General features: G+C 31.1%; 1 protein-coding gene across 4 annotated transcripts in view; it reads left to right on the forward strand.

Moving 5' to 3' along the window:
• Nrt (Neurotactin) overlaps positions 1-12,535 on the forward strand; it is a 192,838-nt gene that overhangs the window by 167,035 nt on the left and 13,268 nt on the right. For 3 of the 4 annotated variants that reach the window (XM_067051574.1, XM_024361598.2, XM_067051575.1), the window contains 6 exons: positions 4,037-4,204; positions 6,187-6,330; positions 7,382-7,498; positions 7,578-7,683; positions 8,695-8,830; positions 10,486-10,729. In XM_067051574.1, coding sequence (XP_066907675.1) covers positions 4,037-4,204; positions 6,187-6,330; positions 7,382-7,498; positions 7,578-7,683; positions 8,695-8,830; positions 10,486-10,729 — 915 coding nt within the window. The remainder of the gene's footprint in view (positions 1-4,036; positions 4,205-6,186; positions 6,331-7,381; positions 7,499-7,577; positions 7,684-8,694; positions 8,831-10,485; positions 10,730-12,535) is intronic. The other variant, XM_067051576.1, reaches the window with a different exon arrangement.

Below are 12,535 nucleotides of genomic sequence, written 5' to 3' on the forward strand. Positions count from 1 at the left end.
GGAGTAACATATAGATGGAGTAACTATGGGGTAACAGAGGGAAAAGAGGGAGTAACATATAGATGGGGTAACAGAGGGAAAAGAGGGAGTAACATATAGATGGGGTAACTGAGGTAAAAGAGGGAGTAACATATAGATGGGGTAACAGAGGGAGTAACATATAGATGGGGTAACAGAGGGAGTAACATATAGATGGGGTAACTGAGGTAAAAGAGGGAGTAACATATACAAGCGGTAATAACAATATCAAAGGGTTTGTTGAAAGTAGACAAAAGTATAAACAAAACAGATGAAACACTAGGAAAATATACGCGTTTATTTCCCAATATGAGCAAAATGCTCACAGCTACACCTCTGCCGGGTTAACATACTACTGTATGGCAACAGCGTACCTAAGAGTAAAGCTTATCCTAAGTCCAGAATGCTCCAAATGATTAATGTTCCAGTACCAGCCGACAAAGGCTCAGAGGCCTAGCGGCGCCATCTTGGCAAAGGCTTAACGGTGTTTGTCGACAGTAAAAAGTGGGAAGCAGTCACAGCTGTCTTGATTTAGTGACCACCGAATGCCGTGTCATCTTAAGTGACTTTAAAGGAATATTTAAAATCGATGTTGGATGTCACGCCGTATCACGGTAGCAAATCTTGCAACTTTTGGTGATTATATCTTTGGGCATATTTTTATATCTTTCTCTCTTTATATATATAACCCAACTCCGTATAACCAGGTCCCAGAAAATGAACTGTGTGTATATGAACAGTCTAGCTCAGAAACGAATAGTCGTAAGGAAGTAAAATCACATATTTAAAGCAGATGTACATGGGCTTAGCCAGGGGGGAGCAGACCTCAAGACCTCAGCCGATTACACACACGCACGCACGTATACAGTCAATCACAATAAATTACAAATACAAAAATATAAGAGGCGATGAAGAGGTTTGCTATAAGAGCATCAGCCTTCTAGGTTTGATGGCGAAAATATTAACCACATCTTCTACGATGGTTGCCTTCATTGATTTATTTTCAATAAATATTCTGAGATTATTAAAAATGGCAAACTGTAAGTTATAATAGGAAGAATGGAATCTAAAAAAGGTTCTTTTTTATTCGTTTGCCACATAAGTTTTAGAGGTAAGTATATGACGAATAATTGTCTCTTAAAAGATGAGGTTGTGATATTGTGATCCGTAAATATGTCAACTCAACAATGTTATCTTCCTAACTATATCATGCTTCCAGAAAAAACCATCTATCAAATAAGAAACCAGAACTTCTCCCCTGTTTACCAGCATGCAGTTATATCCCGGAATGTTATGCTGAATCTACACATTTGCCTCTTGCCGCAAGTCGTCCAAGACTTGTACAAATATTTGATAAACAAAGGAAGCAATGAGCGTCGGTATTAACACAGCTTGATTTGTTCTTTTGACTTTTGTGTGAACTTGAAGTGAAATGTAAGAAAACATAAATTGGGATAAAAATTGATAGAAATGGTTCTACACAACATAGAAAGCCGACTTTCATTACATATTTGTTATCAAATACTAGTTTAGTTTAATTACGCAAACATATAATGCCTTTATAGACTTATAATGGGGTGCATAAAAAAATTACCGTTTTATCGAATTCAAAAGACTGTAAATATTTGAATCCTATTTAATACTTACCAGTACTTAATAATCCCTTTAGAGCATTCTCTAAGCTTGTTTAATCTCATTCGACTTCTTCAAAAAAAGCCTCAGTTTAGTTTGTTTGTTTGTTTGGTTGTTTAGTGGCGCCAAACTTCATTGGTCATCAACGCCATTTATATTTTATTTAATTTTGCTAATATTCGTTAAATTTTATTTATTTTTTTTTTCTTCCAATCAAGTTATATTTTTGTAAGTAAATTTTGTGATTTTAAAAACTGGAACACCAATTCTATTGCCTTATCATCGTCTCCAGTGGTTTTTGAGATATCTTGGCTTAGTCCCAAGCTATTGAGGTGTGGTGTAAAATATGGGCATCGTTGGAAAACATGGCTTATTGTTAAATTGTTATTGCAATACTAGCAGTTCGGAGGGGTTTCTTTTGATATAAGATAGGAGTGGGTGAGCCTCGTGTGACCTATTCTCAGCCTAGTCAGTACAACTTCCTCTCTACGGCATTTGCGACTGGAGGTACCCCAGGGCTTGACATCCTTTTTAATAATTTTTAATTTGCTCATTGGGCTTTCGTTCCACATAGATTGCCATTGATCTTTGACTTCCATTACAAGAGGCCTGCATATCTCTGACGGAGTTAAAATTGCTTTACCTCGTCCCGGAAGCGCGAGTGGTTCTCTTGCAGCCTCAGTTTAGTTTCTTGTTTCAAAGAAGAAACATGACAGTGTCCTCCGAAATTCTCGGAATTTTAAGGCATTACTGGAAAGAAAAAAAAATATCACAGCCACTGAAGCAACTTTGAAATTATTAAATATGAAGGGGAAGGTGTCCTTGACCAGCACACTGCGCGGTGTTAGTTTGAAAAAATTAACAGTGGAGATACAACATCGGAAAGGAAGAAGGGTTACGGATGACCATTAATGGATATTGATGAGGTTCTGTAGGAAGCTGTTGAGTCAAATCTGTCCACCAGTACTCGGGAACTTGCCAGGGAGTGTGGTGTGTCGAAAGGTACTGTTAGTCATCATCTACTCTCCATGGGGAAGGTGAAAAAGAGCAGTAGACTGGTCCCTCACGAACTTACTCCTCAGCAATCATTTCCTGTCGAATCAAATAAAAGTTTAAAGAACTTGATGGGTTCGAACTCCTGCCTCAACCGCCATATAGTCCAGACTTAGAACCATTGGATTACTACCTGTTTCAATCCATGACCCATTTCCTTCAAGGGAAAATATTTTATAATTTTGTGGAAGTTGAAATTGCGGTCCAAGAGTTCTTTGACTTGGCAGATGTCGGTAGATAACACTGGACTATACTTTGAGTATTAATTGTTTTTATGTCAAACAAATAATAATACAAATATTTGGTTGAAAACGATAATGTTTTTTTTTTCATTCTTTATACACCCCATTATTTTTGTTAAATAAAAAATAAACTGTTAGAGTTAGATGATATGATTTAAAACTAAATATTTACACAAAATTGATAGAACTTTAAACTATAAAATCTTAAAATGAGGTTAATTATCGAATCTGAAGGTTGGAGAAATTCTTTAATTAGTGAAAATACATCGTCCCTTCTGCCAATAAAATGGAACCTATGTGTAGGCATGATGCAGTCAAATGGTCATGTGAAAGAGACTTGTTCCCGGTCACATATTCTGAGTGAGCCATCTTGATTTTGAGTTTGAAGCTGAGTCAGGGAGTGCCCAATCCCTCCAAGGGTGAATGGCGCATGCCCCAATAAATTGTATAAGTGGACTAGAAACTAGTTACTAATATAATAAACTAGTTACTAAAAAAAACTAGATTGTATTTATCAGTAAATAGTTTCTTGTCCACCTATATGTATACTTTCATAAATTATTATTATTATTTCTTTTTTATATACTTTATAAGCAATACGATTGTTTTGATTTGTTTTTTATTTTGATGTTCTATCAGTTCTTACAATGTTTATATCTTGTTTTTTCATTTTGCCCTAAAAAGGCCGCCACCCTGATTATCTTCCTACAATCTACTTTATAAGATCAACTATCTCCAATACGAAGAAAAATTAAAATTGAAATAGCAGTAGTTTTTAGCCCGTCAGGGGTGTTGCGAAATTGTTCGTAGCCCAACAGGGGTGCTGCGAAATTGTTTGTAGCCCAACTGGGGTTCTGCGAAATTGTTTGTAGCTCAACAGAGGTGCTTCAAAATTGTTTGTAGCTCAACAGAGGTGCTGAGAAATTGTTTTAGCTCAACAAGAGTATGATTCCAAAAAACAGTTTGTGAACTATTGTTCCGTCTTTTAGAGTATTTTCCTTCAGATTTCTTTTGAAGTCTTATTATTTTGTAAATTTTATAGTTTATTTAAAAACTAACAATTTATATATTATTGTATTTTTAATTCTCAGGAAGACGACGAAGATGGTGAGGAAGGAGCAGATTTACTGCCTCAGCCAGCTCCTGATACGAAATCTCCCGTTGAACCAAACCAACCTCAGTCGCAGCAACAAGCATCTCAGAACAAACCGATTCTATCAAAACTTAACTTAACAGTTCCTTTCATTAAAAAGAAAAAGGTTCGTAATCGACAATTAAATCATAAATATTTGATTTTTTTTTTTTAAAGCTTATTCATTAAAATTAAAAAAATATTGAAATAATTGCTTTTTATCAGAAGATTGTTGATAAAATATAGGAAATCTGGTAGTAAATGTTCTTTTATGTTTGATTTATTTATTCATTATAACAGCAAGGCAAAAGTCCTAATACAATATCAGAGTACACATCGAATCCTGTAAATAACTAATAAGAAGATATAGCGAAACTGAAACCAACTAATAAAAATATATTTTTGTACTATTATTCTACTATTATACTTTTATTCACTGACCTGGACTATCTTCCTACAATCTACTTCATACGTTCAACTATCTTCTTCCAATACATAAAAATAATTAAAGAAAAATATTTATATATTTAAAGAAAATATTAAAAATAGGCTAACATTAAATGATAAAATACATAATAGGGGAGAAGAAATTAACAGGAACATTGGTTTACAATAAATAATTTTTTATACTATTTTAGTACCTTTATTGACCGCCACCCGGACTATCTTCCTACAACCTATTTTATAATTAAGTTTTACATAAAATTTCACCAAAAACTTCTGTCCAAATAACCTTTTTATAAAACGTTTATGATTGAAGTTTTCATAATAATAATATATCAAAAAAGTTCTTGAATAAACTGTTTCAAATAAGTTACTAAGAAAAAGTATAGTACTGTAAAAATAAATAAATAAGTTAATTCAGGATTGCATTTTGATATGTATTTTGACATAGCCTGTATTTTTCTTCTAGTTAAGTTACTTGATAAAAAGCTATTTAAAAATTTTATTTTTCTTAAATGATGGCTGAAGTTAGTTCAATAGTTCACTGGAATTCAATTTTGTGTTTGTCATTTTGTGTTCTAATTCTAATCTAATTAATTATTAGCTTTAGACTGAGGTTATATGATCTTTTTCAATTGTTGTTCTTGTTTTAATTAATCTTATTTTAGTTGAAAAATCGAACAAATATCGAGCTGTTAATTTAGATGTTTTACTGTATGAAATCCCCATTATTAGAATAATATAATGTAGCAAATATTAAGACCAATTTATTAGTTAATCAAAATATGGTCCTATGTCTGGGTGGTCATTTGTTCCTTAATAATAATAATTTCTTCCTATAAAAGGTGACGAGTTGGAAAAATATAAAAGGCTATGTTGTCAATTAATCCAGCAGGACTGACCTACTTTTTTGTTCCCTGAGAGGTGTCCCTCGAGCATTTATCTCATTGTAGATGATTTGCATTTATATGTTTATATATAATTGGATGTGATGGTGACAAAAATCTTTACAATTACTTTTCAATACAATTTGAAATTGAAATTTTAAATTGTAGGTCTTCGATCAGAGGCTGAAGAATCCAGATTTCATAACAGATCTAAGATCTTCTTGCCTCGGCTTATAATTTAAAATAAGAAATGCAGGTGTCCAGGTGAGCAAAATGCTCAAATGAGAATAAAAAAATGTGATATTCAGAGTGTACTGATGAGAGAAATGCTCAGTCTTACCGTTACGAGGAGGCCTGAGCAAAACATAATTCAGTATAGAGGGGGGGGGTATCAAAGGGTTAAGGGAAGGTAGGCAAAAGTATAAACAAAAGAGACTATATACTAGGAAAATATAGACATTTATTTCCCAATATGAGCAAAATGCTCATGGCTATACCTCTCCCGGGTTGTATTTGAGTTTTACTATTTATTAGAAGTTTTTACACAAATAAGTTTATAGAAAGAGAGTATAAAATTTATTGTAATCCCTCAATCAAGTATTCATTCTTGCTTTATTAATGTTTCTTAAAATTGGCAATTTAATAAATATATTAATTGGAACTTATTTGTCAGTATAACATTTTATATTTCATGATAGCATGGATAATAGTCATTTTCACTAATATATATGTATACTTGAGTTTGATTTTTTTTTTTTTTGTTACTAACATTTAACAGACACCAGAGGAAACAATTAATAACGATGAGGAAAAACCACCGGTTGTGGAGGAACAGGAAGAAGTACCAAGAAAACCCAAACTCATCAATGCTATAAAATTACCTTTAGCATCAATTGTTCCCAAAAAACTAAAACCCACTAAGGTAATTGATTTAATTTCAATTTTTGGTATTTTATAATCATTCAACATAATTCTTTTAAAAATTAGTTAAGGCTAGTCAAAATAAGAATATAACTATGGAATTTTCTGATCATATGGGAATGTTAGGATAGATTTATATTTATTATTTTTTTTATTTATTAGTTTTTTATATTCAACACTTTTTTATATTTAATACTTTTAATATATTCATTCCCTTATATGGCTGTTTAAATGTTTCAGTTTTGTTTTTAATTCTAATTAAATATTACCCTTAACATAATTCAGGTTTATTAACTCATTTCTTATTGTATTATCTATGCATATTGCAGCTTTCGGTGTCCAGTGCCATATTAATCTGTATTTAACATTATTACAACAATTTACTATAACATTTTTCTACAATATTAAATTACAATTTTATGTATTTTTTAAAATTATGTTTTGGTCATTCAAATTATCAATGAAAAAAATCATACCTTCAAATTTTGCCATAATATAACTTTATTTACCCATGTAGGAAACTATATTTGATTTTTATTTATGTATTTAAAATGTTTACAAGTTATTTTGTAGATTAATTTTATTTTATATTTTCTAAGGAATAATAATAATAAAAAATGCAAACAAAGTAACGAAAATTTATTAATACAAAAAAAAAAATATATTGCTACTATGTATGTACTTTAGATTAATTTAAATTTTGCTATTTATGTTATGTTTAAAAACAAAGAAAATATTTCACTAATTATAGGATGATGTGTATGTAGCAATCCATTGTGGTTGGGCAGCACACCATTTTGAATTGGATATCTTTCTCTTGAATAGTGTAGCTCCAAAATTTATGATACTAACAAAACAAATTTGTGAAAAATCCCCATTATGCACTTACCCACCGATATGCACTCATCCTAACATATCTTATATTTTTAAATTTTTTTACTCTTATACTTGCATGAAGACTGTGATACACGATTCCTTAGTCATCTTTCTTTGTTTAAAATTTCTTAAATATTTTTTCCTGATTTCTTTATACTTATTTTTTGTTTGAGCAGGAAAATGAAGATGGTGTAGGAACTCAAGCCGGTTTAGCATCAATGGAAACTTTAGACGACTCAAACGGCTCCAAGGCTGATGAAAAACAATTAGAACTTATTAGACTGGAACACGATGTAAAATAGTTATATTATTATCTTATTAGTACATATGAGATTTATCAAAGTCCCTTAAACTTGTGTTTTATTATTTTAGTTGGACCTGGAAAAACAAGCTTTAGAAGATGAAGCAAATTCGAAATGGTCCAAAAAAGACTGGAAGCGATTCTGGAAGTTCATTAAGGAATACAGATTTGCTGTTGGTATGTATTTTTTTTGTCTTTTGATTATATTTTTTTAAGCCACAAATCTGTGGCGGTCATGAAAAATTGAGTTTGTTGAATTGCCTTAAAATGGAGTTAACTGAGTATAAACCATTCTTGGGATGTCTTTTAAGTTATGTTAAATTGGTTAATCTATTTGCTTTCCATCAAGTAGAAAATCTCAATGGAAATCAGCTAGACTTTTTAAGTTTTAGTTGGAAAGTTAACATAACTTAAAAGATGTCTTCAGTTAATTCGATTTTTAGACATTTCAGCTAACATACTTTTTCACTAGCATCACTGAAATATTAAGCTACTTTCTGGATGGATTTTATCTTTTAAAAAAATACATATCAATTATAATAAAAAATATCTATTAAGTCCCAGCTTGTTTATTTTCTTATTGTTCTATTCCTGAGTTTCAGCTCTACTGGCCACTTTCAGGGATAATTTATTCTAAATATCACAGCTACAATATTGTCAGAATTTTACAGGCTATTCTGATTTGGTCAGATTATATTTTAGTATATCAACCTATTTCTTATCTAATTAATTTACTTTTACTAATATTATTAAATTTACACTTTCTAATATAACCTTATAACTATCTTTATCAACAATACATTCTTGATACAACAATACATTGTTCATAAAGAGAGTCATAAGGTTATATTAGAAAGTGTAAATTTAATAATATTAGAAAAATTGGATTAATAAGATAAGAAATTGGTTAATAAACTAAGATATAACCTAACAAAGGCAGAGTAGCCTGCAAATTTTTGACAAAATTATAGCTGCAATATTTAGAATAAGTTATCCCTCAGAATGAACATGGAAAGGAATGGAATAATAAGAAAATAAACACGTCGAGACTTAATGGATATTTTTTTTATTATAGTTGATAAATAAATCAATTTCAAACAAGGATTCAAATTTTGTATTAAAAAAATTAAATGTTTTTATATTTGTTACCTTATTTTTATATACATATATTATTTTTTTTAATTTCAGGAGGAATCACACTGTTTGTTGTACTTCTTATCATATTATTATTTTATATTGCTTTTGGACCAAAGTCTGCACCCCATGCACCTATTATCGATGGTAAATATGTTAATGCTGTTACTTCATGTGGACTCGTTGAAGGGTAAGTTTCTATGGAATTTTAGTAATTCTAATTTAAATAATTTCATATCATTATTTATTTTATTTTTTTAAATAGGTCCCTCAAAAAAAAAAATGTTTTTATTTTGTATTTTGGAGTAATTCTTAAAGAACAGCTATTTTTCTAGTCCCATAATTGTATTGTTGTTCTAATGAGGTGTAGATAGTTGACCGTAGATTAATGATTTGATTGGAGATTCATAATGAGGTGTGTTGCGAGCCTACCTTCTACACCACAACCCCTGATGAAGACCTGAAACTCAGATCGAAACGTCGGCATAAAATAAATAAATATGGTTTTGTTTATTTATGTTGTTCTTTGCTGACCGCACCCCCCGACAAACTTCTCCAATTATTGTTGTTCTACTTGCCATGGCTGTCCCAGAACAACATTTTTTAAAAAATTATTTATTGATATTTACTACTGTATTTTCATAATAATACATTCAGTAAATTTGATATAAGATCATAATGGCATGTAGAGGAACTAACAATTGGTAGGACTCTAAAAACGTTTATACATTAGAAGGTCTCGAGATCATCTTCTTTTCACGCGCCTTGGGGGATTGTCTAGAATAGAAGAGGAAGCAAGCTTAAAAACTAGTGGGTTTGGGTGGTTAGGGAGTTAATAATAGAAGGATTGAGTATCTGGTTCGGGCTAGATCAGTTACATATGAAACATTAATGTCTTTATGGATGATTTTATTTGTGACAAAGTAAGGAGTATTGAGGTTTCTGTATTGTTAGGATTGGATACGAGAGGAATTCAAAGGTTTAGTGGAGCTCCAAAGCTTAATTCTGTATGTCCAGATAGGTCTTATTATAATCGTGTAGATCAGTCTTTTGTAATTGATTGATCAGTCTTTTGTAATTGATCGATCAGTCTTTTGTAATTGATTGATCAGTCTTTTGTAATTGATTGATCAGTCTTTTGTAATTGATTACCTTCAATACTTCCCTGTTCTTTATTTGATCATTGGAGATGTTTCAAACAATTATTCATTACCTCGTCCACTCTATAATTATTTGAATCAAAAAGAAAAATAATATTTATTCCGGGACTAAGTCCCTAAAAACAAAAACAATGAACATAAATACCTGCTTATGGTGTTGCATATAGCCTCGATATATAAAGTAATTCTATTTCTAATTATCAAATAGGTTCTAAAATGTTACATTTCTTAGAAAGATAAAGATTTAACTAGGTGAAAAAATAGTTGGTGTTTGAAGGAAGTTAGGGAATAAGCACTCACTACGGATAGAAATAGATAAAGAATTCCAAAAGGAGGATTGAACAAGAAAGTCTATCAAAGAAAAATTGGATTCTAATTATTTAAAACAATTTAGATCTTAGCAATCTTTTACATTTATTTCTACATTTGTATAATTAATGACTATATTACATTTTTACAATCTTTTCATTTAAAGAAATGAAAAAAAAGCCAAATATCAATATATTTCTATTTAATTAATTTTTATTATATCCGGAAAATCAATGAGAAAATAAAGAAATGGAAAGTAGCGAGGGTATTCCTTGAAAAAATAAAAAAATAAAAATTAAACCCTTATACACAAGTAATATATTTAAGATTTACTATTTATTTCTGCAAGGAATAAAGCAAGATTTTTTTTTTTCAGATTATCAGAAAATGGAATTTTTGTTTTCCGAGGTATACCATATGCTAAACCACCTGTGGGGCCATTGCGATTTGCACCTCCACACCCTCTCACTTTAAACGAGTGCTGGAATTCTACTTTTAAAGCCCACAATGTCACCCCTTCGTGTTGGCAGATGTTCGCCAATGGTTCGATAGATGGGACTGAAGACTGTCTGACTATAGACATTTTTACTCCTCACGTTCGTTATGATTCGCCATTACCTGTAAGTTTTCAATTTTTTTTTTAATTTCTACCTCAGTATTTATACCTATTTATATATTGTGGAATAATATTTAATATTATTTTAATACTTATGAATGATTTCTAATAAGCTGTTAATTGGATTCATGTGACTCAAAATATGAATTCTTTCTATTTATCATTAAATAATATAACTTAGAATCTATTTTACATCTTTTTAAGATTACTTGAACCAAATCTCTAACATATTTGAAATCACAAAATCTTTCTATCATTGTTGATAACATGCACTATTTCATTATATTCAATCGTATGGTAAGTCTACCTTTCCCATGATGCTCATAATTTAATTATGAATTTCTTGTTCTCATTTCAAATAGTTCAAAAGGGAAGGATATATTAGTTATTTGTTGATACCAGATTTTCATGCAATAAAAAAACTGAAAAAGATGCTGTGAAAACCCAGAATAAGCAATAAGTTGTTATAAAAATCCAAAATGTGTAAAAACTCAGGTTTTCAGCAGTTTGCCCAGTATTAAGTCCATTGTTCCACAAATAAAGTAGCATACAATCAAGAATTTTTAATTTTATATTACAGCAATTTCAAATAAATAAATTAAAATTAAAGTGTAAACATAATAGAATTTTTGAAAGCTATGATAAAGGTAGACATATCAAAAAAACTAATCAGGCTGATAAAAATGACACTAATAAAAACTTCCTGCCGAGTTAAGCTTGGAAATTCGATATCCCAGGAATTTTCTGTGGAGAATGGCCTGAGACAGGGGTTCCTCTGGCTCCTCTTCTTTTTAGTACAGCACTGGAAGTAGCTATTCGTTTAATTAGAACTAATCTAGGATCGACCATTTACAATAAACTGTCTCAACATTTAGCATATGCAGATGATGTAGTCATTGCCGCAAGAACCGGGGCAGCATTAAAAGGAACATTCCAGGAATTCGAAGAAGCATCATTGGAATTAGACCTCAAGGTGAATGAAGACAAGACGGTGTACATGAAAAGTTCAAGAAAGGATAAGGAAGAGAATAGCAAAGTGACGTTCAGAGACCACAGTTTCAGTTCTGTAAATCAGTTTAAGGACCTGGGAAGCCTGGTTACAGATGGCAACAAAGTAGAGAGCGAAGTAGAGGCCAGGATAGCAGCAGGAAATAGATGTTATTTCTCACTGCAAAAAATATTCAAATTTAGAGCTCTCTATAAAAGAATGAAAGTGGTTATTTACAAAACCATCGTAAGGTCAGTAGTGATATATGGAGGAGGTACATGGCGTTTGACATGAAAAGTAGGATAGATCCTACTCCTGAGAGAACTCCTGGGAGAGAAAGGTATTGAGAAGGATATTATACATTATATAGAGTCTTGGAGAATAAGAAGGAATTAGGAGCTGATGGATCTGTTTAGGATACCCAGCATCGTGGTGTTAATTAAAAGAGCAAGAATAAAATGGTTAGGACACATTGAGAGAGTGCCCGGTGAAAGGATATCCAAAAATTGTTTATGGCCAACCAGATGGAAAAAGGGAAAGGACGTCCATGGATCAGATGTCAGGACGATGTGGAGGCGGATTTGAAGCTTTTAAATATTGATGTATCATAATGTACAGTTGTAAATAGCAATAAATAAATATTAAAAAAAAAAATATTATGCTATTATTCTTGCAAGACTGTAGTGCCACAATAATAGCAGTTTTTCACTGTAAATTATTTTCAAAAAGGGGGTGTCACCCTATATTTCGGATTTACATATATTTGTGTAAATAAAACCATTAATTAATAAAAAGGAATAGATTTAGTTTTGTGTAAATAAA

The sequence above is a fragment of the Halyomorpha halys genome, unplaced genomic scaffold (genome assembly GCF_000696795.3).
Source record: "Halyomorpha halys isolate HHAL.00 unplaced genomic scaffold, Hhal_1.1 Scaffold42.1, whole genome shotgun sequence".
NCBI classification, from domain to species: domain Eukaryota; kingdom Metazoa; phylum Arthropoda; class Insecta; order Hemiptera; family Pentatomidae; genus Halyomorpha; species Halyomorpha halys.